The sequence below is a fragment of the Camelus bactrianus genome, chromosome X (assembly GCF_048773025.1).
Source record: "Camelus bactrianus isolate YW-2024 breed Bactrian camel chromosome X, ASM4877302v1, whole genome shotgun sequence".
NCBI classification, from domain to species: domain Eukaryota; kingdom Metazoa; phylum Chordata; class Mammalia; order Artiodactyla; family Camelidae; genus Camelus; species Camelus bactrianus.
Genome location: NC_133575.1, coordinates 46448431 through 46475899, shown reverse-complemented (window position 1 = coordinate 46475899; position 27469 = coordinate 46448431). Strand labels below are relative to the sequence as shown.

General features: G+C 41.5%; 1 protein-coding gene and 1 long non-coding RNA gene across 4 annotated transcripts in view; one reads left to right on the top strand and one right to left on the bottom strand.

The window, feature by feature from the left end:
* Positions 1–5222: 5222 nt before the first annotated feature.
* The window catches only part of VSIG4 (V-set and immunoglobulin domain containing 4), a 41304-nt gene continuing 19057 nt past the window's right edge, over positions 5223–27469 (bottom strand). For 2 of the 3 annotated variants that reach the window (XM_010973653.3, XM_010973654.3), the window contains 5 exons: positions 24843–24905; positions 24224–24301; positions 21692–21796; positions 19477–19495; positions 18412–19137 (listed from right to left, as the gene is read on the bottom strand). In XM_010973653.3, the coding sequence (XP_010971955.1) occupies positions 18900–19137; positions 19477–19495; positions 21692–21796; positions 24224–24301; positions 24843–24905 (503 nt within the window). In that variant the 3' untranslated portion in view covers positions 18412–18899. Of the gene's footprint in view, positions 9633–18411; positions 19138–19476; positions 19496–21691; positions 21797–24223; positions 24302–24842; positions 24906–27469 lie in introns of those variants that run through there. The other variant, XM_045509200.2, reaches the window with a different exon arrangement.
* Positions 12551–17110, top strand: LOC141576228 (uncharacterized). The gene is made up of 3 exons (XR_012504544.1): positions 12551–12626; positions 12960–13019; positions 13567–17110. It is a non-coding gene; the product is annotated as an uncharacterized LOC141576228 (long non-coding RNA).

Genomic DNA, 27469 nt, shown 5'->3' with positions numbered 1-27469 from the left:
TGTCTTCTCAAAAATAGAGTTTGGAGATCATGTAAAACTGAACCCTGTGCCCCAAGATAAGAGCTCTCTGCTTAAGTAAGCCCATATCCTTAGAAAGCATTTCTATCTCACTATGTAATGTTAAGGAGCCAATCTATTTATTTTGCAGATGGGGACAATGAAGCCCAAAGAGGGTAAGAAATTTTCCCAAGTGGGTCAATGGCAAAGCCAGGATCTAGGCCTAGGTCATAACTTTCTTCTACCTAAGCTCTTGTCCTACACTGTCCTATGTCTGCATTACATAATCTCTCCCAGCCTCTAACTAAGGATCAAGAGTTCTGCAAACTCTCAGAAAAGAAGTCATTAAATCAATTGAACCTGGTTACTTTTCTAGTAACTGCCCAAGGGACAGGAGTCTATTTATTCACAATTTTTCTCCTTTTTTTAGGTAACATATTTCCTCTATCCAGCCCCCTCCCTTCACCTCCCATCGTTTTTCCCTTTCTCTCAGATTTTTGTTTCCTCCTCTTCCTTACCTAAGGTGATAGGAATATAACTCTGATTGAGACTGTGTTTTTCTTTTCAAATTTTGTACCAGTATGTCCATGGGAAGAAAGTAGAGGTTTGGAAGAAACCCTAGTGTCTGTGCCATCTTATTTTCACCTCCAGCCGGATTCTGATTCTAAATCATTTACTAAGATCCTACTGTGTACTAGGTATGGAGCCTATAAAAAGAGATTCCCCTACCATATGAAGAGATTAGGATTGGAGTTGGAGACTATACATGTATGGAAAGGATATTTCAATAGGAATTTGAATCAGATTTAACAAGAATTTACAGCAAGTCTGCTTAATGCTGAAACTGACTCTAGGCTCTGGGAATCAAAAACAAGTAAGTCAAGGTCCCTGCCTGGTAGATCTCACTTTCTAGCCATGTAAACCAAAATGCAATGTGATTAGGCCATAATGGAAGTACGTAGAAAATACAGGAGACTTTGTCTAGGGGAACCAGGAGTGGTTTCCCAGAGGAGGTGATAATTGAACTGAGCCTGAAGATCAAACACAATGTCTCCTGGAAGGATAGATGTAAGGGGACCAGGAAACTTTCCAGGTCCACAGAGAGGCATACGGAAAGGTAATAAGTGTACTACTAAAGTTTACGAGGTGTTCCAGTCAGGATATGGAATGTGTGAATAGGGTGAAGATATAAGTTGTGGACAAGTAAGGGTCCTGATAATCTGGTTGATGAATTTTCAACTTTTAGCTTCAGAAAATGGGGAGCTACTGATCCTTTTTAAGTAGTGGAATAGCACCATTAGAACCATGTTGTTAAAAGGCCATCTTGGCAATAAATACCAAACTTTAAGGAGAATTATATCATTGACTGAAAATAAACATCATATTCATGTATATATTTTTAAAATTTTCATCTTAATCATTAAGAACAATATTATCATCTCCCTTAATGCAAGCACTCTGGGAGCTGATGTCATTACCGTTCATTCATTCAGCAAATGTTTCCTAAACAATAACTTACTCTGTGTTCCAACCTGAGGATACAGAAATTATCCAAGAAACCCTTGTCCTTGAGGGAATTCCAGCTATAATGTGAGAAAGGCAGGGGGCATAAAATAACATGTTACAAAGAAGTAAGTGTTACAGCATATTAATAAAAGTATATAATTATGGTCAAAGATGACTGATCTTTATATCTTGGATTCCCTCCATGGAGATATGGATTTCCTTTAAGGTGGTGAGAAGGCTTTTTTGAGGTATAGAGTGAGGGACATGAGGACTTAGGCATTCAAGGAGATATGCTCAATATTCAGTTGAATCTACTATTGTGGAAGTAGGGGAGATAGAGAGTGAGTAAGCTGCAAACACACATACATATACACAGAGAAAGATACAGAACTCAGGAAAACACTAATGTGTAATAAGGAGCAGGAAAAGAAAAGAGGAGTCCATGAAGAAAACCAAAGATAGTGTCAAGAAGATAGGCAAATCAGAGGAGTGCAATTAAACAAATTCAGCTATTCTCACAGAACACTACTCTGGATCAGGTGCTGCATTAGGTACTAGGGAAACAAGTGAAAAAGAGTCCCTGCCACAAGCTATGATCTTCTGGCAGAAGTTGATCTTTACATCTCACCTGAACCATGCTTGTGTGACTCTGATGGTAGAATTCATACTGAAAAGAGAGGATATCTTCTAAATAACAGGACTTTGAGAAAGAAGGAATGGCTGACAGAGTCATCTTCTGCAGAGACATTGAGGGGGATAAGAGCTAGGAGAGAGGCTTTGGCTTTGTTGGTTAGGAGTTCATGGTAATTTGGTGACACCAGATAGCAGGGTCAGTGCAGAAATGGGGATAGAAAACAAATGAAAAATTAAGTTATTGTGGATTAGGTGATTAAACAATGAGAATCCTTTAGAGACTACTTTTTAAAGAACTTTGAGTGAACTGAAGAATGATGGTGTGGGCATTGGAAAGAGTTTTTTTTTTTTTTTTTTTTTTTTTTTTTTTTAAGTTGGTGTGATCAACATATGAAGGACCAAATAGGATGACATCTGAGAGGAGGCCATTGGGTTGATGAGCTTTGTGAGAGCAGAGCCAGTGGAGTAGTGGAAGCAGATGAGGTGAAAGTGGCCTTAATTTCAGTTCTGAAACTCCCTTGTCTGGCTTAGGGGTCAAAGTGGGAGGGTCAAAAAAGGCACCAGAAGTTAAAGGCTGCAGCTTGCAACTCAGGGAAGAAATGTTTAGAGGAGAAGTAGGATAAGGGGAGAGGAAGTTGACTTAAACCACAATAGACATGGTTCAGATGAGATGGGAGATCAACTTCCTGCCAGAGGAGCATAGCTCACAGCAAGAGAAGTGAGAGAATCTCTATATTTGCAATCCTTCCAAATTTATAAACAATTTTCCCTCTGTTTTGCAATAAAACTGGTATGGTCCAGCCTGGAGGCAGTGCAAGTTACTAAAATGATTCTTCCAAGTGGCAAGTGGTATAGAAGAGAGTAGGAAAGTTGGTTTGATCTTCAGGTCAGTCAGCTGCTAACTGAGTGACTTGAAGTAAATCATTTGAGCACTCTGAACTTCATTTTTCTCATCTGTGGAAAGGGGGAGAACAACTCCTACCTCTTAGAATGCTTATTAAGATTACATGAGAGAATGTGCATAAAACATCCAGCATAGTACCTGAGACATATCAGCCATTAGGCAACTGTTGGCTCCCTTCCCCACTTCTTCTGTTTCTCTAGTCTTATCAACACAGTGTGCTGGAGTGTCCAGATGCCACCCTTCTTTCTTCCTATTGTTTATGCTTAATAGATTATGAGAATATGGGAAAACCTGTAGATTCTGGGAATCCATGCCACCATGCCCAAGGGCTGACCATCTCCTGGATAGGGTCAAGCTGTCCAGAGAAGCCCACAAAGCACCCCTCATCCCATTTCCTTTGTCAAGCATTGATATAAGCCAGACAGTTTTCCAGGATGTCTGATAGCATCAGTAGTTCAGAAAAGTGAGCCTAAAATGTAGTTAGAGACAATCGCAGGCTTCAAAACTGGTCTTTGCTTGTCAGTGACAGATGGCATTCGCTTCACACTACTAATGGCAGCAGCAGATCCTCCTATAAGTTTCAGGGAGACTCAGGTTCAGGCTCAAGTTCAGCCTCAAAGAATCCTGTAGTGAAGGCTACCCATGAAGTCCAAAACAGGTCCAAAGAAATCCCCAGTCACAAGAAAAATGTCATCTCTCACATTCATAGTAACATTTTACAGTTTAGAAAACTTTTTTCACACATGTTAGGTTAGGATTTATATGTATATATGTGTGTGTTTAATGTAATATAATGTTTATAATAATGTTATAAATTATATACATCAACGAATATTATATAATCATAAATAAACTCTTATGGAACACAACATGGCAGGCTGGTGATGTGGGTTGGTAAAAAAATTTACCAGAGGCCAAGGAAAGTTTAAGAACAAGGAAAGGTTTAATTGTTATGCTGCTATAGGCAATAGTGGTCCACACAGAGGAGAGGTGCCTATGTGAGCACCGAGGGTGGGCATGCAGGGTCTTTTACTGGGGAGAGGGGGCTGTGCACACAAGGAGTAGGGGCTGCATGATCAATTTGAGCACAAGTACCTGATTACTTGTAAGATCTGTCAGGGGCTACTGTGAATAATAAGATTTATGACTCTGATAAGGGCAGGATGTGAGACCTGTCCACCTAGGGTATTGTGAGATGGTCTATGGGCAATTTCCTGGGGCAGTTAGTTTTGTTCAAGGGAAGATTTTTTTTATCTTGCAGAGATGTAGGTATGCAGCAGGTTCTGCAGTGGGGAGTCGGGGTTAAGATGTGTCTAGGCACATAGAGAGCCCTGGGATGGGGGTTTTCTAACTTTCTAACTTTTCTAACTTAAGCTGGCTCCACATTAAAAATACATAATATAAATAAATATGATATAATTTATATATATATATTTTGGTTATATATAACCAAAGCCAAGAGAACTTTACTCAGTCTGGATCACCCTACAGGTCTCAGTTTTAGACAGTTTGGAAGACAGATTCACCTAAACTCTTATACAAGATTAGATTTATTATTATTTTCTCTCATAATACCCTATATCAACCCTACATAACACATTTTTATTGTGAGATTGTTTGGCGAGTGCCTTTTTCTCTCATTAGGACATGAATCCCAGAAGCGCAGGGTCCTGCTCAGTTGTATTATCTTTGCTATCTTGTCTCTATCACCCAGACCATTTGACAAACTTATAAATGGGAGAAGGGGCTCTTAAAGACCATATATCCCACCACATTTATAAAGAAGAGCAAAGAAGGGAATTTTCCAAGGTCATATTACAAAGCCATGGCATGCCTGGACCTGGAATGCAGGTCTCCTGACTATGGGGTCTACAGCTATTTCCAATGTTCAATGTTGATTAATTCTGGGTCCCAGGTCATCAGGAACCAGGGTCAAGAGAAAGTCAAGGCATTTAGTATTTGCATGTCACCTCATTTTCAGGCCTGTACAACAATTATTTTTCATTAGCAAATATTTATTGAACACTTGCTATAAGCAAGGCACTAGGAATACAGTTGTGAATAAGATAAAAATCACTGACCTCATGGAGCTTGGTAGAAGACACAAACAAGAAACAAAGACATAAAATGCTAGAAGTAAAATCAAAAGACAAATGATAAACTAGGGAAAATATTTGCAGTTACATACAAAGGGGGAATTTGTTACATAAAAAGGGGGAAATCTCTCTAATCTATAAAGAACTGCTAAAAACAATTAAGAAGAATAAATTAACAACTTTATAGAAAACTGAATATAACAGACATGGTTCTTGACCTCATGGAGCTTATAATCTAGTGGGAGAACCCATTTTTGTCCAAGGCTAGTGAGAGTGCCTAGACTGTATGGTTTTAGGGGACCAAAGGAGATGGTGAATTCTTGAGTAGCTCCTCTCATGTCTTTTTAGGTGGACAGCTAATGAAACTCTGAATCTCAGCTCTGTCACTTACTAATTATGTGACTTTGAGGGAAATTGCTTAATTTTTTCAGCTTCAGTGTCCTCATTTTGTGAACAGGGAATAATTCTAATTGCACAAATTTTTTAAACATTTTTATTGATTTATAATCATTTTACAATGTTGTGTCAAATTCCAGTGTAAAGCACATTTTTTCAGTCATACATGGACATATATATATTCATTGTCACATGTTTTCTCTGTGAGCTACCATAAGATCTTGTATATATTTCCCTGTGCTATACACTATAATCTTGTTTATCTATTCTACAATTTTGAAATCCCGTCTATCCCTTCCCACTCTCCGCCCCCTTGGCAACCACAAGTCTGTATTCTCTGTCTATGAGTCTATTTCTGTCCTGTATTTATGCTTTGTTTTGTATTTATGCTTTGTTTGTTTTTGTTTTTGCTTTTTAGATTCCACATATGAGCGATCTCATATGGTATTCTGCTTTCTCTTTCTGGCTTACTTCACTTAGAATGACATTCTCCAGGAGCATCCATGTTGCTGCAAATGGCATTATGTTGTCGGTTTTTATGGCTGAGTAGTATTCCATTGTATAAATATACCACCTCTTCTTTATCCAGTCACCTGTTGATGGACATTTAGGCTGTTTCCATGTCTTGGCTATTGTAAATATTGCTGCTATGAACATTGGGGTGCAGGTGTCATCCTGAAGTAGGGTTCCTTCTGGATATAAGCCCAGGAGTGGGATTCCTGGGTCATACAGTAAGTCTATTCCTAGTCTTTTGAGGAATCTCCACACTGTTTTCCACAGTGGCTGTACCAAACTGCATTCACACCAGCAATGTAGGAGGGTTCCCCTTTCTCCACAGCCTCTCCATAATTCCACAAATTTTTTTGAGAGGAATAAATGATATAATAAATGTAAGATATGTCGTATATAATAAGTACTCAGCAAAACTTTTGTTTCCTTCCATTTTTCACGTCTTGTTGTGCCTAGAACTGAGAATGGAGGAGCATGCCTCTTCTTCTGCCAATATTTAGCTTTTTTTTTCTTTAACTTCTTACCTTGTAATATCTGACCTTGAGAGGATTTCTGGGTTATACCATTTTCCTGAAATACCATGAGTGTACCTATTTACTAGCTCAATTTTGAGATGGGGAAATGGATAGTCAGAAATATTACTAATTTGCCCAAGGCCCCACAGCTGGAAAGTGGCAAACTGCAATCCAAATCCAGGTCTTTGAACTTCAAGCTCAAAGCTCTTGTCTCTATAACACAAGGCCTTAGGTTATAATCTGCAATGCTTGTCACCAGTCAAGGGTCTACTTTTAGCATCTTTGGTGTTTTTATTACCCAGTTGATCTAGCTTTGACACTATTAGTAAGAGACATTTGACCATCCACATTATAGCATCTGCTTTTGGGTTAGAAAAGTTCAAGTTATACATTGGAGATTCTGAAATATCTATTGCCATACAAATTGTGATGGTTGACACTTTTTAGATGAACTCATGGAAACATATGCAAATATAGGACAGGAAAACTAAGGAAAAGTGTCCATGGTGACTAACTCTAGAGAGAAGTGTGTAGAAATTGACTACCTTCTAAATCAGTGCTAAACTAAGTTCTAGCATACTAGTTTTAGAAGATGTTTAGCTGTGGTGTAAGTGCAAAGGTCTGGCCTAAATTCTCTTTTTGTCCTAACAGATATACCATCCTAATGATCATAAATTAAAAATTAATTTAGATTTTTCTGGATAAAACTTCCCTTGTAGACTGAGATAACTGACTTGAATTGGTATTTCTTAACCAGAACCATATTATATATTTTTGTAGATTGTTTCAAAATTCCTACCCTTCATAAATTGCTCCACAGCATTTGAATTCTGCCTCCGCTATTTACTGTCTGTTTAACTTTAGGCAAGTGATGTGACTTCCCTGAACCTCAGCTCCTCATCTATCAAATGGGATAATTTAAATACTGACCTCATAAGGTGGTTGTGAGGATATTACATAAACTAATGCATGCAAAGGGCTTGAGACATTGCCTAACACTTACTAAATTCACAATACGTGTTTAATATCATTATTACAGTACAAAACTAATCCCTTGGTAAGTTCAAGGCCTTTGCCTGGTTTCTCCCGGAATACATTTGGTGAGTTGGATAGGCCTTTGGGCTGCTATTATTTTAGTATATCTACAGAAATCCAAAGATATTCTTAGGCTTATGTTTACCCTGGTGCATCAGTAGTCCCTACATTCACACAGGCTCACCATGTTCTTTCCCATCTCCACACTTTAACTTGTATTCTTCCTTCTGCCTGGAATGCCCTTCTCTGAATATTGATTTTATTATCCTTCAAGGCTCCTTTTAAATGCTGCCTCTTCTGAGAAGTCACTAGTCCAACCAGTTGGAATTAATTTTTCTTTCCATGGACTAGACTCCAAAATTCCTTTTCTTGAAGATGGAAGGTTATTTCACTGCCTGTATCTTCTCTTGTTTCTCATATCTCATTGGATAAGTATCAAACCCTCAACAATACAGGACTTCCTCAGTTTGGTGTCCTGCTTCACCTCTCCTACCTTGCTTTTAGCTATTCTTTCCATTGCTTATTCTATTCCATGCCACATCAGATTCCTTATCTTCTTGGAATATGCCACATGCTTTTCCATATCAGAGCCTATACACGTGCTGTTTCCTCTGCCTGGAATGACTTTTCACCAATTATTCACCTGACTCATTCCTTCTTATTCATCAGTCTCACTTCAAAAGTTAATTCCTCTGTGAGGTTTCCTTGACCTATCTAAGCCTGGTGGATTAAGTTCCCTTGTTATTTGTTCTTCTAGTTCTTTATGATTCATCATTTCTTGTCATATTTACCTGTAACTATTTGTTCAATAGCTATTTTACACCACACTGCAAGTGCCAAGAAGCAGGCATCTTATGTGTCTTGTTCTCCTCTATATCTCAATTAACTTGAACCATGCCTGATATTTATAGCAAACATTCAATATATGTTTGCTGAGTGAATGGGTCTAGTCCAGCCTCACTGTAGATATGAAATTATGGAGGCCCATAGAGGAAGAGAGATTTACTCAAGGACTCTCAGAGAATCAGTGGCAGGGAAAAGACTATAGTCCAGGTCTCCTGACTTCAGGTGCAGTGCTCTTTTCCATACATTTACCTCCACTATAGTACTTGTTCTTTGTATGTACTTATGTATTAGGCTGGATCCTGGATGAGGCTGTAAATTCTTTGAGAGCAAGGACTACATATTATACTTTTGCTGTCCAGTGTGGTAGCTACTAGTGTGGAGACTGAACTCTGGAAACATGGCTAGTCCAAATTGTGAAGTACTATAAGTGTAAAATACACACCACCTTTCAAAGAAGGTAAAGTATCTCATTAATACATTTTTACAATGCTTACTGGTTAAGATAACATTTTAGATGCATTGGATTAAATCAAATACACTATCAAAATTACTTTCAACTATTTTCCAAAATTTTAATGTGCCTATTAGAAAATTTATGACTCACATTATGTTTCTATTAAATGTATATTACTGCTCTGTTGTATATTTATTTTTCCTTTTGGTGCCAACCATAGAGCTTTCAGCCAGTAAATGCTCAACACATCCTTGTTGAATTAAATTGAGCTATAGTTGGTAGCTTAATTGCTACCACTTTTCTTGTCATTGTCACTGGGTTTTTGGGGAGCCCCAGGCCCAGGAGTACATGAAGTTCTTCAGTCTTGGCCTGGGTGTGCCCTATACATTGCATCAGCTTTTGGGTTTCTTTTCAGAGGAAGCCCCCATGCAATCATGTACACAGCAATCACCAGGGTTGAGGTGAAGTGTGTGGACACTGGCTTCTTGCACAGGAAGTAGCCTCAGCTTTGCAATTGTCCATGGGGCCTTTTCTTGACAGGCTTCTTATATGAGGTTGGGGTACACAAGAAGGGGGGTGAACTCGAATTTGAAGGAAGGAGCTTTTCGGTTCCTTCATGAAGGTGAGATAAGCTAAGGAATATGGGGGCCATGGGTTGTGAAGTCTCCTTCTTTTGCTTATGCACTGATGCATTCACTTATTCAACTCACAGTTCTGGGGCAACTATTTCATTCTCGGTCCTGTGAAGAAAGGAAGGGATCAGACAGTCCCAATTTGGAGCAGTTCTTGGTCTCTTTGGAGAGACAGACACAGAAATGCAGTGTGGAGAATTTTTTGAGACTAGAGGCAAGCAAAACAGGTCACGATTAATTTTCCCAAGAGAGGAGTGATCAAAGAATGCTTTCTAGAGATTGTGAGCATCATTATTTTCTCTCATCATCCTTTAAAATCTAGCTAGCATCCTACTCTTCTAAGAACCTTTCTAATAACAGCCACCATCACCTTCTTCTTGCCATGGGAGAATCATCTTTCTCACCTGCTCTTCTGATAGCAGTTTGTACCTTTGTAAAATCATGTGTCTCATACTGTAGAAATATGTAGTTCCTTGGGTGCATGGATGTGACCCTCTCCCCTATAGCCTGAGAATCCCTCAGTCTGATATGGTGGCTGATGCTCAAACAGGCAAATCAGAAAATCATGATTTTTCAAGTGCATCTAGTTAATGAGTTACAAAGCTGGATCTATGATCCAGGGGCTATAACACAGAGTCTAAGACTCAAGGACTCTGACTCAAAATTAAGTGTCTTTTTCATTCCAACACTGAATGAATAAATAAATATGTCTGCAGTGAGGGACCCCAGTACTGTCTGCCTGCTCTCCTTATCCAACTCTGTTCTCCCTCATCCTCCTTCATAAACATAGCCAATTCAAGGAGCATCCAAAATGGAAGAACTCTATGTCTTTTGGTTAGACTACAGACCTAAAGGAAAAGACCTCCTTGTGCTGTTGCTGCAAACTTGGCCCTCCCCAGCATGCTTTGTGTTTGCGAGGTAAAGAGGAACTCCAAGGAGCCCCATGCCTTTTGCTCTAATTCAGGCCTCTGCATAGTAGTCATGATTTGTAGATCCTCCTGGCTCCTAATGCTCTCTTTCATGGACCTACTATGGGATTCAAATTGGCCACCATTAATTACTATTTTAAATGAAGACATTGCTTCTAGAGAGCCCCCATTAAAAAGCCAATAGGGTACCTTAACTGATAGGTGAGGAAAAAAAGGAGTGGGTAGCTGAACTTACTCAATCTCTATGACATGAGTAGGGATGAAGGGTCTCTCCCTAGAAAAGTGCTCACAGGACAACCCTGCCTCCACCCCAAGCTTTAGTCAGAAACCAAAAGAAAAAGGAACTGAATCTTTCTAGAAGCCAGATCTGTGGAGCTGGTCCCCAGGAGTTAGCCATTAATTATTCTGGTAGAAGGAATTTTCTGCAAAGTAGTGTGAGTTCAAGTGAATCTCTATCCCAGGCTATCTCCTAGAACCTCTAGGCCCTGAAACCACAGGAAAGACCACAGTGAGGGAAGGCCAAGGATGGAAGTGGTTATAAAAGAATGGGGAATGTTTGAGTTGGAGAGGCCATTAGCTCATCTAGTTCAACCTCTTTTGGTTAAATGGGAAACTGAGACTAAGGGAGGGAACAGAGCTGACAGATCTGGGACTAAGACACAAAACTGCCTCCCAGGATGTAGTCTTTTCTCTTGAACCCAAATTTATATGACTATATGTAGCTTGGAGAGATTATTCACCAGGGCTTGAGTACCGCCAAGGGTTCTTCTTCTGCTATGTAGACTAAGGACTGAGACTTGGGCACTGCAATCATTGAAGTTGAAAGTGAACCCCCAAATATGCTCTGAAAGCATAACAGGAATTGCCTCTCCCATCTGCCATGTCATCAAGATTCATGATGTAGAGCACTGCATAATGGGATTCCAAAGTCTTCCTGGCTGTGAATGGGGACTGTCCAAGGATTTCAAACAAGAAGCCCTAGGAAGCCATTACTTTCTTCTCATACTTGTCATGTCCTTCATGAAGCCTGAAGGTCACAGTTGAACTTAAGGGTCTGGAACTATCTTTTCCTTCTTAAGGTCAACTACTTTGCTCTACTTTCTTTGTAACCAACATGGGAGAGTAGAAAAAGCCTAACACTTGGAAATTCTGCCTTCTCTGTTATGCCCTAGTTTTGTGTCCTTAGGCAAGCCACTTTACTTCTATGTGTCTCAGTTTCCTCACTTATAAATAGGGATAATGAAAATACCATACCAGAGGATTGTTGATTAAATGACATAACACATGTAAAACACATAATAAATACTTTAATAAATGTGAATTTCTTTTTTTCTTTTTGTCTATAAGCCCCCTGGATACCAGAATATGACCTGTGGTCAGAGCTGTGCCAGCAGGACCAGCTTATAAGCATGTGACCCGTAAAGTTTCACAGGGCCTCATGCTTAGAAAGACCCTACACTTAACTTAATGTTCTGTTGTCACTATCTTGAATTTTATTTTACTTTTTACACGGGGTCCTTCATTTTCATTTTCCTCTGGGCCCTAAAAACTATGTTTCTGTGCCAGAGGAGGTAAAATGGATATTTCAGGATCAGAGGCATTCTGAGGAGGCGAGAGTGAGAGAACACATGATTTGGAGTTGATTGAGTGGATTCAAATTCCAGGTATACCACTAATTTGCTTTTGCTATTAGACATTTACTTTTATCCCTTAGAAGGTCAGCTTCTCAATTTTGATGGTGGGGATTTTCATTTGATAATGTCTCAGTTTTGACATTCCAAGACTTCCTCAGTAACTCTGGGGAAACCTCTCTGACCATAGGCAAAGCCTAGGGCAGCCATGTTTTTTTGCTCTGACTCTCTGCAGCTTGGGGAGTTAGTATCTGTTGGAGATCAGCTGGCAGTGGGTAGGGACATGGCAGTAGGGACTGTTGCTGCAGTAGGGGACCCTTTCACAACGGTGCTGTTTTGTCATTTTACGCCCAGATTTCCGTTGGCTAACCTCAGCCTTATCTTCCTCATTTCTGTTTCCTCTTGAAGACACTAAGGGCCCTTCAAAACACAGGACCTTCTTGATCACGGCATAAAGCCCAGTTCCCTCTGGCCTCTGCACGTTGGCTCATCACAGGGAACCTATGCCTCCTACGAGATGAAGGTATCACTCCAATTAACAGGTATAGTATCCACTTGCTCTCTCAGCTTGGATTCCCAAACTAGGGTGGTGTCAATGGCTACCAAAGGTGGCTTGGATTTGCCCCATCCCATTCTCCTTGGACCCTTCTCAGAATCCTGGGGCAAGGGTTGGGGAGAAGGGTCCCAGTGGTCTTCTGCCCTGGAGCTTGTAATGATGAGAAAGGGAGGATGACATTTCCTCCCCAAACAGACTGTTTAGGAGACAGCCATATAGAAGTGGAATGTTCTCTGGAACCAGGAGTCAGGACATTTGAATAGTAGTCCTGATTTTTCCATTTACTATGTATTTTGAACAAGTTCTTTCTTCATTCTAGGACTCATATTTTTGGCCTTTTCTGCAAAGAAGAGGAGAGGAAGGATTGGATGGTATCTAGGTATTTTTTCAGTTTTTATATCCCTTATTTTGATGATTGTCATCCCTCTGTTGAGAAACGACATGAAAGTGATGCTGAGTAATTATCTCTGGGTGTGGCTGAACAGGGGCTGAACTACTCTTGAAAAATATCCAGAGTGCCACTAGTAAGAGGAGGCTCAATTGGGTCAATTGCAGAGCAGTTCCTGCTGTTTGGTGTGTTAGCCTTCCCAGGGTACAGCAGGGAAAAATGATATTTTATGTAGTGCAACAGACCAAGAGAAGAGTTTTTAGAGTCCCTCAGCATCACTCCATGTAGATATCCACCTCTATTTCTATGGATCTGGCCAGCCTTCCTCAGCTGAACCTGCTTTCCTTATATACACTCTATTGGAGAAGCATGGACTAGAAAATCAAGAGTGGAAATAAAACCAATCTAGTTTCAGCTCAGTCACTGCCTCTTTCCATTAATACTGGGGCAAAATGATCTATAAGGCTCTTAAACTTCCAGTGTACTAAGAAATAATCTTTAGCCTCCTCATACCTCTCTTCTCTTTTGATGACCTCAGGAAGGGCATTCAGGAGGCTGTGGACACCTCCAGTTTATACAGGTCTTCTCACTGGAGCTGGTAGCTGATAAGGATGATGACAGAAAAAAGGCATCAGGGTCCACTTCTCTCTCCCCTGTCACAATGAACTCAAACTGTAATAATCAGCTTTCTTGGCTGGCCGTCACCCACAGTTCCAGGGACTGAGCCAAGGTACCTGTGAGTTCATACATGGGAGGCTCTGGAAAGCTCACCAAACACTTTCCTAACAACTTTGCCAGGTAAGTCTTCTTGTCCCCATTTCCAGAGAAGACAACTGAAGCCCAAAGGACAATTGAAGCTGAAAGGAAAGCTTGCCCAAAGCCATGACTGGCTACTTGGTGCCCAAAGTAGCATAGAATCCAAGTCTGTCTGATTCTTTCCACTGTACCATGATTGTTGCTTCAGCTGAAAAATCCACACTTCTTTTTTGGCTTGTAATGGACTGAGTAGGTAGAGAGGGAAATGAAGGGATGGAATATATAGTTTAGAGTCTTAAATTTGAAGACACTCTCAAATATAAAATTGGAGGAGCATGTCACCTCCTTATCAACGTATATTCAACTGAAAGAGTTAAGATTTCTTTAAAAAATATACTCTGATTTTTTTTTCTGAACCTCTACCTTGTTTTAACTGGGACAGGACCTTCTGGCCTTATGGGACAGTTTTCCATTATCATTACTGATAACCTTGAAATATTTGCCCCTTTTCATGCCAGTGTTTCATATAGACTAGCTACTTTCTCAAAGATCAACTACCACACCTGGGAAGGGGAGGAGTTTAACATAAACAATCTGGATTTTTTTGCAATAATATCTGGGAGTTGCCAAGGGAGTTCTCCCAGAAACTCCAGGCCTGATCATATACTTGGCAGCTTCCTTATTTCTGTGATGGCTGTGAGTTGAATGATCCCAGTAGCTCACTGCCAAGTCCACTCCCTTGGACTTCCTTGTTGCGTTCCTTTTGCCTTCCTTGTTGATGTCTTCCTGTTCCAAGAAAGACGTATGGAGCAGGAGGTAAACAGGTCAATGAGGAAAGTTGGAGGACACAATTGGGTAGTATAGGGCATGGCCCTGAACTGTGAGCAACTTGTATGATCCTTAGCAACTCTCATCCCCAATATGGGCGTTCATTTCTTCATTTATAACTTAAGTGGGTGAGACTAGATGATGGTTATTTTACAGCTGCCCTTCTTGAATCTTGATTGGACAAGTGCACCATGTTAGGCTAGACTGAGGGCATAAGAAATTCCTGTTTCATTTGTCCTAAATCAATTGCCAATAGCCCTTGCTTTCTTTCTTGTAGCTCAACCCGTCTCCTCTTTTAAGGAGCATTTGTCATGTATCAAATACTTGACTAAAAGCTTTACATTATCTCATGTCATTCTCACAATAACTTATTAGGTACGTACTATACTTATACCCATTTTGTGGATATGGAAAACTAGACTCAGAGAAATGAATAAAATGATTTATCCGAGGATTTTCAGCTACTCAATGGCAGAGCCAGGATTCATGCCCATGTTTAACCTCGAAGCCTATTTCCATAGCTATAACACTATGAGAACATAGCCTGAGAGTGTTGGGAAGGAGAGGCATGAGCATTGACTCTGGGGCCTGATCCTTTCATGAGGTTAGGTAAGCAAAACAATGACCAAATTGTTCTCCCTCTGCTGCATAAAGAATTTTATTGAAGCTCAGTACTCCTAAAAATACCATAGCAATAGGGCCCATAGCTGAGCACTGGGACTTCACCTGCAGTGTCAACTAGTCCTTCCCTACATATCCTCAGGATCTTTGTTCTTTTAGAAGCCTTATTGCTTATTTTGTTCAATTCCTTATTCTGGCGCTTCAGCTTGTCCTTATAGCCTTTGCAGTTTCCCTGGTGCTCAGGCTGACTCCTTTCTCTTTCTTTCCCTACAGGGCCACATCTACCAGGAAGATCTCACCTCCCCACTGAAACCTCAGGCCCAGCCTCCTGCAGTGCCACACTCCGTGTATTTGACAAGCTGAGTTGGACACTCCGTGTAGTAGAGTGTCAGTTTGTCAAATACCCCAAGTGCGGCATATGCCTAGCAGCTCCAGGTCAGGGAAGCTGAGATCCAACAAACAGACTGCCAGCTGGATACAAAAACACTCTACAAATACCAACTAAGCTCTCAGAAGATATTTTTGATGACTTTGAGGAAAGTAAAACATTGTATCTGAGGGTGTCAGGGAGAAAATGATGCAGCTCTGCTATACACATTGTGGGAGCCCTATGGGGGCACAATAGGCTTGAAAAGGTATTTGGGTCTCAGGGATGGGAGTCCTCCTTGATTCATTATTTTCTTCCTTCACATTCCCTTCCCTGAGTCCCCCTTGCAAGGACATCAGAATTCTCACACAAGCATAATGGCAGGGCTTAGATACCCACTTTCTTGACACTTAGCCTTGGCTTCTAAACACACTTTGACCTTACATATCTCTCTCCTTTTCCACATACTTTTTCTCCTTCTAAAAACACCTTAATTTCTCTCTGCTTTGTCCAATTCTTTCCCATACTTCCTGGCCCAACCAAAGTCCACTCTATCTAAGGACTTTTGAAAGTCAGTCTACAATCTTTCCAACTTCATTTTCAAAGCATTCATTGCCTGGGTGCTGGTATATACCCTTCTATCTGCTACTGCCCAATGGTACCTCTTGAATTGTTGGTGAACTTTTAGAGGGGATATTTTTGAATTCTCCACTAGATTATGAGCTTCTCGAGGACAAAACTGTTTCCTTGATTGCTATCTCCCTATTCCATCCCTACTGCAGTCCCTAACAGAGTACTCTGTTTACAGAAAATACTTAATAAATGTTTACTGATTGATTGACTTTCCACTAGTCCATTAACTTTGGGTCTTTGGGCCAAATGCTACCTAGGAATTTTGTGAGAAAAAAAAAAAAACTTTGGTTACCACAATGCTGTAAGGTGTGTGAGGTAATTGCCAAAATGGAAGAGTTTTCTTTCTGAGAAATAGGGTCAAGAGTCAGAGGAAGAGGACATAAAAGTGGGCTAAGAGGGCAAATAAATTTGGAATTACTTGGTAACAAAATGTTATACAGGTGCTTTATTGCAGGATTTTTCAGAGCCTTTAATATTCTAATGATTCATTGGAAATCTCCAAGAGGGAGCTACAGAATGAAGCATTCCCATGCTATCTGATCATGGACATTTTTTTTTCCCCTGTGGGCTATCTCTTGGGTCTAACATTCTGTGAAACAAAATGTGAGAAACTGCCTTAGAGAAACTTCATACCTCCTCTCTCTTCTAGACAGCTTCTCTTTTTACTCCTTTACTTTTCCCCAACCAGCTACCTGCCTAACCTGCCTAACCTGCCTAATACCATTTTTTGTTTAGCCTATCCTGCAGCTTTGGGCTAGCCCTATACGTATAACATACTGGCTTGTCTTGTATGGAAAAAAAATTATCAGCTTTGGGGCATAGATGATCTTCAGAAGTTTCCTGCTACAATAAATAGATGCTCCTAGGAGTCCACAGACTTGACTTCTGGTCTCTGCTATACCAACGGCTTGATGTGTGTGACTTTAGACAAATTATTTTTCTTCTTTGGGCTTTACTTCCCCATTTACAATATAGGAGAGTTAGAATCAATTATCCCTAATATCTCTAGGACAAGAGACTTTGATAGGTCCCTTGGGATCCACAGGTTCTATGGAGAACAGGGGCAAGTTCCTGGATTGGGGTTCCTCTTACCAAAGGAAATGCAACTAGAATTCTCTTCCTAGCTCCAATAATTTCTTTCTCTAAGGGGAGTGGGAAGAGATAATGGCTATTTTCAAAGGCCATGAGTCTGGACACAGCTGTTTCATGAAGGAAGCTGAGGTTTCCATTGGGTGGGGGCCCTGTTTCAGAGGCTTGAAAGCATGATGGGGAAGAAGAAGTTTCCCCTTTTACCAGCCCTGTGAAGCCGGCATCTGGGGATGAGGAAAGCACTGAGATTTTGACTGTGGGCTTTGCAGGTTCATGGTGGTAAAGTTAAGGACTCTTTGTTCACTTTTGTGTACTATTTTGACTTCTGCAATCAATTTATAGAAAAGAAGCTCCTGGATAAACCTGAGCTGACCTAGGGGTTGCATTGTAACCAAAAGTGGCACATGTCAGCTTCCATGAAAAATAAAGAAGTTGATTTGACATGGATTACATGAGGGAAAAGAAGCAGTGTTGAACCGGCCCAAAAAAATGTCCTCACTAGGGAAACTGATTTAAAAGTATATATGTGTGCACACACACAAACACACACACCTGCACACACACACATTCAAACTCTTAGTGCCTAATCTTCCTTGAGAAGAAAGACTTCCCTTCCCTGATCCACACCCCCACATTGTAAGATGGGGTCAGGAGATAGAGATGTTCTATGAAGAAGACAACTACTCCAAAGATTTTAGGATTCTAGGATGTGGAAATCCTTGAGAGTGATGCATCCATACTTTGGAAATAAGGGAAGCACTTTATCTCTGCACCCAGTCTCCTGAGACAGAAGAAAGTCTTCTTTTTTGGGTTTTCAATTGACCTGATCTGGGAAGAGTCATCTAGGTGGAACTGGGAGGATGATTGGGGAGGGACTGGAAGGCAGTTGAGTACTGTTTTAACAATGATCCATTGTGTTCCAGTCAGCCCACTGCTGAAGTGAGGTAAGGGTAGTATCGGTGGGAAGGAGAAAAACCAATGAAAGCAAAGGTGCTATCCATACTCCCAGGGCCCCAGTCATCTCAACTAGTCTCACTTTAATCACTCTTTGTAGTTCCCTAAAAAAGATCAATATTATAAAAGTCACTGTTGTGTTTAAATATTTATTGAGCATCAAAAGAATACCAGAGCACTAGACTTACAGGAGCAGAACTGAACCCTGGCTTGCTGTATGACAATCTCATTTAAAAGCTATATGGCACTGGAGAAAGGGAAGTGATACTGAACCCAACTGGTCCCCTCTGGTCTTTTGGTGGTAAGAGGCCAAATTTGAATGATGTCTGGAGGCATGAAGACCAAGTCCTAGTGCTATGGGTACTGCTTTCTGGTATTTGGAGAGAAGCAGCAGAAGCCCCAGGCAGGAATACTAGAAGGGCTAGGGCCTGACCTAGCAGCAGGCTTGCTTGAGGTACGTATGGTAACTTCTTATGTGAAATCTGTTACTCCTAGGGACCCCAGTGTTGTCAGGGAGGACGTATTAGGCTATCCAGGAAGAAAGATAGCAGGGAAGCAGACTGTGCAAAATGCCAGAGCTAAATATGCAATTATGTCAACAGATCCTAGCCTAAAGGACATTTTTAGCAGACACTCTTGTCCTTGGTGGCCAGAAACTCATAATCCATGGGAACTGTGTGCAGCAGGTGAGCGTAGTCACTGTTGATCTGGGTGATGATCTGGCACTCCTGGCCCAGGCAGGGCTCATCAGAGTAATTGTTGCCCAGAGTCTGGGAAGCTGGCTCTTCACTGGAGCAACCACTCATGAAGATGGCCACCCTCATGGTTTCACCAGAGTCACTGGCCTCTCTGGCATGCACCCTGTGGCCCAAGAGCCCAACACCCATGAGAAGAAATTTGAAGTCAGGACCCTGGTTTCCCACTTTTCTGCCCTAATTCTTGCCACCTGACCCTCAGGCACGTCCCACCCAGGGATTCTGGGAACAGAAGGCTGATGGACCTGAATTACTTTGTGTGTTCAGTGGGCCAGGAAAGAACCACAGGAGGTACTTCAGAGAGGGAAGAAAGCTGTGCCCTTATCCTGAAGGCCTCTGGGCTTAAGATTTCGTCTGTGCCAAATCCCCTTTCTTCTATGCCAGTGGGCAGCAAAATTGAGGGCAAGGAAGGGGTCAGAAGATGGAAGAGGAGAGGCTATCTTACCTGGTAACTTCATAGACATCTAGAAAAGAAGGAAGAAACTGGTCAGAAGTCTACACGGAGAGTGGACTAAGGCCAATCATGGACCCTGGATACCCACCAAAAGGTGAAAGAAGAGGAGACAGAAAGGGGAATCTCAATATGTTTCAGTCTTCCAACAAATGTAAATTGTTGGAAAGGTGAGTTGGAACACAGGGATGCAAATTTCCCAGGGAAAGGAAAAGTGAGCACACTTGATTACTGTCCTCTTTGGCATACTCTGACTCAGGACATTGGGCTTGGTGTGGCAAGGGGAGGGTCACTGGAACTGGACCCACTCTTTACCCAGGAACCTTGTCAAAGATCCCCAGGTAATCCTTGTGGGAAACTTGGCAGCCATCCAGAGCCCAGGCGGAAGGGTCTGAATTAGTCTGATGGTCGGGCCCATGATCTGAGCCATTCCCAAACTCATCCCCACCCTGCATCCAGGAAAGATCCTGGAAAAGGTCACCATTGACCCCTAGTGTCTCTGGAGATGAAATATCTACATTCCATGCAGGCTTAAAGGCTCTATAGCCTTGTACAAAGATGGATGTCTCTTGGCACTACCCTCTAGAGGCTTGTAATCTTTCAGGGATGCAACTGGGAATTCATACATTAAACCATAGCAAAGCAAACACAGCATGCTACAGATATTTTGCCTTGTGACAAAGTACTGTATTTCCATGTCTAACATTCTGTATTGGCCTGGTAACTCCCTACTGCAGGGTCATTTTCATTTTTATATGCCTAGTCTCTGGCACATAGTAGGCACTCAGTAACTACATGTTAAATTGAATTGATGCCCTCAGGCTGTCTTCATTATAGAGGGTTAGAAAGCAGGAATTCTGGGAGGGCATTCCAGGAAGGGAAAAAGCATAAAGGCATGAGGTACATGGCTTATTTGCCTGTTTGACTTCAGTGACTGGAAATGAAAATAAGTAGAAGGGAATGGTGTGGATTGAGAACATAGGCCAGAGCCACATTACAGAGGACCTTGAATGGAATGCTATATTTTGGCCTTTGAGTCATGAGGAGCCCTGGATATCTTTGAGAGGGAAATAATCTAATATAATTGCAGTTTATACCCAGTCTCATCAAGACTATGATGATGTTTTCTTTTCAATATTCCTGAGATTTGTAGCCACTTGAGATACCTCCACTTCCAAGTTTAGCCTCATGGGTCATAGTCATGATAATTGGCCAAGACCAGAGCTTATACTTGAGACCCAGGAGAAGGAGACACTCAAGGTTCTCTTCTCTTCTTTGGATGGAGAGACCCATGGTGGAAACCAAGCTATTCAGGAGTAGGAGCTACTACAGAGGAAGAAATATGCTAATGCTAGTTAAAATGGCTAGTGTAGCAGGAATTGAGGTTTAGTTGGGTTTTACTTAAAAATTAACACCCAAATTTCTCTTTTTCCTCTTCTGTTGGCAAACAGTTATTAAATGACATTTACACCTTCATCATGTCACTCCTCAGCTTAATTTATTTTTAGTGATTTTTGATGCCTTTGCAAAGGGAAAAGAGAAAAAAAGTCCAAATTCCTTAACTGTTCATTTAAGACCTTCTATGATCAGGAATAAATTTTCATTTCCCTTAGCTACATGAATTTCTATATTGTTGACCCCAGTCACAGTCATCTTTTAAGATTTTACCCCCTTTACTCATATAGTTTCTCCTTCCTGGATATTGCCCCCTTCCAAATTGTTTTCATCCACGAAGGACTGGCCTAAGTCCCACCTCCTTCTGAAAGCCCTTGCTAATTACTGTAGCCCTAAATGAATCTCTTGTTCTCTGGATTCTTTTAGCATTGATTGTCTTCTCCAGTCTATAGCTTTTATAGCCTTGTATTGTTATTAATAAACTCCATGCTTCAACCTTGATTCCCTTAATTAAATTGTAAACAACTTGAGGCCAAGGGCTGTGACTTCTCTTTTCTTGCCTCCTCATTAGAAAAACCCATCCAGAGATTCTGTACTAGGTTGAGTACCCAAGATTTGTGGATTAACTTACAGAAGTTGTATTCTCATTTTTGGCTTGCACATCTGTCTCCATGGACCCCTACCTTCACTCTCAAACTAGGCTGGGGACACTCTGAAGTGCCTAACACAGTGCCTGATACAGGGTTTATGTTCAACTATACTGTTGAATGAATGAATAAGCAAAAAAACCCACCCAATCATACTCATCACTCACCCTGTTGAGATGTCTTCCGGCAGAGAATGATATAAGCCATGGTGATTACAACTAAACAGCACAAGGAGATGATGAGAATGATGGCAAAGATAGGTAGTCCCTTTCCTAGGAGGCAAAACAAGACCAAGTAATATCTGGTTGAAAATGAGTCCAGAAACAGAGACTCTAAAAATCAGCCCAGACCAGGTCACACCTCTTTATTTTCCATTTTCCATCTTCTCCTACCTTTTTTAGCTTGCCAGAGAGATAAACAAAACCCCAAGCCCATGAGAAAGACTTGAGAGAAGCTAGAGACTTCATGTATAAACAAGTTCTTTCAGACCCACTGGTTGATGGCTGGTTGGCTTAGGTATTTGAACCAGGACTCTATGCTTTACATGAGGCCAAGACAAGAGGATTTCAACCTTTCTTAAAGAGGAAAAAGTAGTACTGTGGCTTTGCAGCTTCACAAAAATGCTACCTTACTGAAATTCTGATCAATTACTTCTCACTGCAAGGATTCTTTCCTTCTCACTCTCTGGCCAAGTACCCAAGTTTCTTTCTCCTCAAAATTTGTTTCCACTGAGTCTCCTGGGTTACCCAATCATGCCTGAAAGCTGAAGGAAATCACTGGACTAGGCTTCCAGTCCTGGATCTGTTATTTACTTTTGTATGACTGTGGTAGGCAGAATAAGTGCTCCAAAGATGTTCACATCCAAATCTCCAGAACCTGTGAGTATGTTTACACTGTAAGGAGGAATTAAGATTGCAGATAGATTAAGGTTGTTAACTAGCTGACATTGAGATGGGGAGATAATCTTGAATTATCTGGGTGGGGTCAATGTAATCACAAGGGGTCTTCAAAAATAGAAGGAAACAGAAGATGAAGTTTCAGAGAGAGATTTAGGGATGCTACATTGCTAGTTTTGAAAATACCAGAAGGGGGCCAAAAGCCAAGGAAAAAGGGCAGCCTCTAGAAACTGGAAACAACAAAGAAACTGATTATTCCCCCAAAGACTCCAGAAAGAATACAGCCTTGATGCACCTTGATTTTAGCCCAGTGTGTCAGATTTCTGATCTCCAGAAGTGTAGGATAATACATTTGTGTTATTTTAAAGCACTAAGTTTGGGGTAATTTTTTTAGCAATCATAGAAGAATAAAGACAGTGACCTTAGTCAAACTTTTGACTAATGCCTTAGTTTCCCAATAAGTTCAATGAAAAGATTGGATGATGTCTGATGCCCTTGTAGCTATAATATTCTGAATCTAGGGGGTGAGGTCAAGGGATATGAATGGGTAGGGAAAGTAATCCCAGTGTCCTTAGGATTTGCTGCTGAAACTGGCTTTGTTTGCTCTAGACCCCAAAATACTATGTTCTATAAATCTGGTATTTGTGGTCTTTGGCGCTCTGGTTGGAGCTAAGAGAACCCAAGCTATTAAATTACACAGATCAAGGGAAGATTCCCCATTGGAGAGAGTCAAGTAGTGAAAAAATTAATAGAGGATACAGGACATGGACCCCAAATCTGAGAATTTCCATTCCTCCAAGGGTTATCTTATCATCTTCCCAAACCAACTCTCCAAGAGATATATTCTAGCCTCCCTTCTCCCATTGGATGTTTCCCTGGGAGAGGCACAGAACTATGGAAGCTTTCAAACCAAAGGTGACAAAGTAAATATGGCACACAAAACAGGTTTAGGCTATGAGGAGAGGCATACAAGAAGCTCTGCAACCAGGAAGGGAGAAGTACAAGAGCATTAAGTAGTCCACCATCAATGACACAAAAGCAGAGGATGAGATCAAGAGTGATAGTCATCAAACTATTTAGAAACAATCAATCAAAACATATGTCTACTGTAGATCTACAGTCTTAAATGTCTCCATGTTATGCTAGGCATCAGTACTTTTGTTGCGAGACCATGAGGTGGCATCCTAGGTGATAATGGGGAGCTCAGTAGTTAAGAGAAGCATCAAATCGTCAACTATCATAAAAGTGTCTCATTGTTTTAACAATCAGTGCAGTCATATCAGTGCATACCAGCTGACTATTGGCTCTAGGTGAAACCCCAAAGAGCTTATCTATGTGGTTTGGATCTCTGAGACTGTGACTTAGGGATCCTTGAAACTTTGGATGAATCAGAAATAAGCAGCAAACTGTTTGGTGAGCCCTGGTAAAGAGCTGAAGCTGTGAGGCTCTGCCACTACACTTACCTGGCCCAATGGCTGTCTTCCTAGGAAAGCTGGCTGAAGTCATAGCTCCATTTCTACCCCTACTTAGCATGATTGAGAAATATATTAGTATTGCAACAAAGAACTATCTAAGAACACATCTATCACTCCCCTTAACCCCACTCTGACTTTGTTTATCCCTGAATCTGTGTCACTCCCTCTTCACCCCATCCACCTGACCCATCTCCAGGGCCTTTGACCATAGCCTGGCATACAAGAGGTAATGATCTGCAGAGCTGAATGCTGTATAACAGTGTAGGAAGTTTTGGTTGCAAAGTTCAGAGCCAAGAAGGAAGAATAAAAGCCCTAACATTGCCCTTACCTGGCCCAGCACTTGTCTTCTCAAGGTAGTTATCAGCTTTAGTGGTCCAGCCCCAAGATGAGTTCACTCTGGATGTTGCTATGACAACATAATATTAGGATTAGAGGCTTCTCTTTCAGTTAGGAGCTGTGAGGTGGAAGGTGGCTGCAAAGTTTGAGATCCTTCTATGGGCATCTGTGCTGAGATTTCCAGAATTCCTGGCCATGTCATTGACTACTATTACAATAAAGTGATATATTTTAGTTTTTCATGTTGATAGTGGGAAAAAGGCCCATAGAGGAGAGGCAATGTACCCAAAGTCCCACAGCAAGTCAGACTAGGAGCAGAACAGAAGTCATAGGTTTCCTTTCCCACTTTTCCCATGGGATTATTCTAATTCTATCCCTCCTTTTGCCTCAGAAGTTTTCACGAAGAAGGTACAGATATTCATAAATCTACTTCTTCACAACATTTAAATCCTTGCTATCTTTCTTTTATCTCCATTCCTCTATCACTCGGTTCCTTCTGAAGAAACCAGTGACCTCTTATTACCCATCTAATGACATTGGGCCTCCTCCCTTGGCTTCCATGACACCATTTCAGGCCTTTCCTACTCCTGCATAACCCTAGTAAAACTCACCTTCCACGGGGGATTGCATAGTTGTGGGTGCCTTAGTCTTGATCTCAAGTGGCTTTGAGAAGTCTGCAAGGAAAAGGGAAGCAAGTCAAAGGTCTTAGAACCCTTGAGTGAAGAGTTGAATGCCATAGGGAAATTAGTAAGTAAGTAAGGGCCAGTCAGGTCCATACCTGGACCTGTCCCAACACTTATCTCATGATGCTGGAAAGTTGTCAGTCATCTGTTCATTTTCCACATTATTTCAAGGCAGTATTCTTAACCCAGAGTACATAGGAATATACAGCTAGAGTTCAGAGAATCTTTTAATTTAGATGGTAAAATATATTTTGTTTTTACTAATTTCCAACTGAAATTTAGCTATTCATTTCTTGAAAGGGACTTAGAAGTATTACAAAGAAGGTGGCTGTGGGTGATGTCAGTGGAAATGGTAGCATAAAGACCTCCAAATATTCACCTCTTCATAAAAGCAATGAAAAACTTGCTAAAAGTTTTCATAAACTTTTTTTTTTCTTTCAGATTTTGGGAAATTAGTCAAAGGTTTGAATCAACCCAGATAGCAACTATGGAAGAAAAACATCCCAGTCTTGTTAGGAACAGAACAATTTTTTTTTTTTTGCATTTTAACTTACCCTTGCTTTATCACCCTCCTTGGAGTCAGCAATATCCTTGAAAATTAACAATATCCTAGGTGTTGGACTCAGTAGAACATACTTAATTCCCAAGCAGTTGTCTTTATTTGACCTGCATTGTGGTTCCTTGAAAGACCTGACTCATGAAGCTTGTCTTTACTGGTCACCCAATGCTAAAACTCTCCCCAGGCAGGGGGAGGGGTATGTGTCACACAGGTGCCTGAGGCAATGGACAACAGTTGAGGTAAGTAAGAGACTAATCAAAAAATTAAAAGGAAAAATATTGTGTAAAGAGGTGTCTTTGCAACTTTGAAAATCTCTGACAAATTCCTGGGAATCTAGAAGGCCACAGACATTTATAAGGCTGTGTGCATGCTCAGGAAAGATATGAGAAGGTCATAAGTTCTTACCTGTGGCTATCCTTGAGGTTCTGTATTAGCAGGAATTGAAGATTATGGCACAGTTATAAACTTCCTGGATGAGAGCTGAAGACATATTTCAACAGGCAAAAGAGGCCTGGGAGATTTATTGGTTCTAGGTATTTAAGGAAATAATCTATCCAATCATTAGCTGACCACTAAGCTCACTGAGAAGAGACTTCAATTGCAATCTATGACAAAGAATACAAGAGTCTACATAGAATTAGTTCATAAAAGTTACTGAACAAACAAATAGCAATTAGTACAACAAGTAGTGCTAACAACAATCCCTGGAAAGAGACAGGGAGATTCAGATTTCCAGATTTGGCACACTTATTATTTAAAAAATTCAATTGTTGACAATCATATGAGATATGCAAAGAAACTAGTATAGCCCATAAACAAGTGAAAAAGCAATGAATAGAAACCATCCCTGAGGGTAAGGCCAAGATAGCAGAGTAGTAGGACACTTGTAGCTCACTGTCTCCCACAAATACACCAAAACTCACATCCACGGACCTACCCAGCCAACCAGAGCACCTGCTGAACTCCAACATAACATCCCCCTCTTCAAAAGACAAAGACGCCAAAAATCTGGTAGGAGAAATGGAAAAAAGAAAGAAGAAAAGGCAAAACAGTGCAAGACTGGTCCTGCAGAGAGATGGCAGCAAAGGAGGAATAGTGCTTTTCATTGGGCATCCCCCTCTCTGATGGAGAGGCCAGTGGGATGGATTGGGAGTCTCCAAGGCTTGGATCTGTACAGAGAACCCCTTGACTGATAGAACTAAGTTAAACAGGCACAGAGGGTCCCTGCAACATCCAGCATGAGATGCAAGCTGGCAGCTCGGGGCCAGGACAGGCTGCCCTGGCCGGGCAGAGGACTGGGGCAGCTGCACTGATGCATCCCTGGGAGACTGCAGGGTGCTGTGTGCCATGTATGAGTGGCTACGCAGGGCAGAACAACCTGGGCTATACAACAACATGGCTGATGTGCCCTGGGGGAAGGGTGCCAAAACCCCCATCCCTGAAAACCTGCAGAATGTTTTCAGGAGAAGAGAGGTGGGGCTCAGGCACAGCCGCCACATCCTCCAGCACTTAGCACCCAGGTGGAGGTGGGGGTGAAACCTGAATCTGTACCTAAGGGCTTAGCAGCCTCAAAGGCCAGACAGAGCCTGGATCCTGCGTATGGAGCGTGGACCCGAGGTGGAGTGAGCAGCAGCACAGAGCAGTGGAGCGACCGGGACTGGGAGAGGGCAGGCTGCCACCCACCTTCCTGGCAGGAATGCAGCACCTGACCATGGTGCTGGGAAGGGCCGTGATCTGCCCACGTACTGGGCTGGTCTGCAGTATCTGACTGTGGCATCAGGAGAGGCAGTGACCCACCTGCCCACAGTGAAGGAGAGCTGCACTTGACCCAGTGTTGGGAGGGGGTGTGATCTGCTTGCCAACAGGCACTGGAAAAAGCACGGACCAGGGCGCCAATGGAGGGCCTCTGGAAATAGCAAGCTGAATTCATGAAACAGGGCAAAGACAGAAAGACTTCTGACTAAGAGCACACAGTCTCTAGGAGAAAACCACCCTT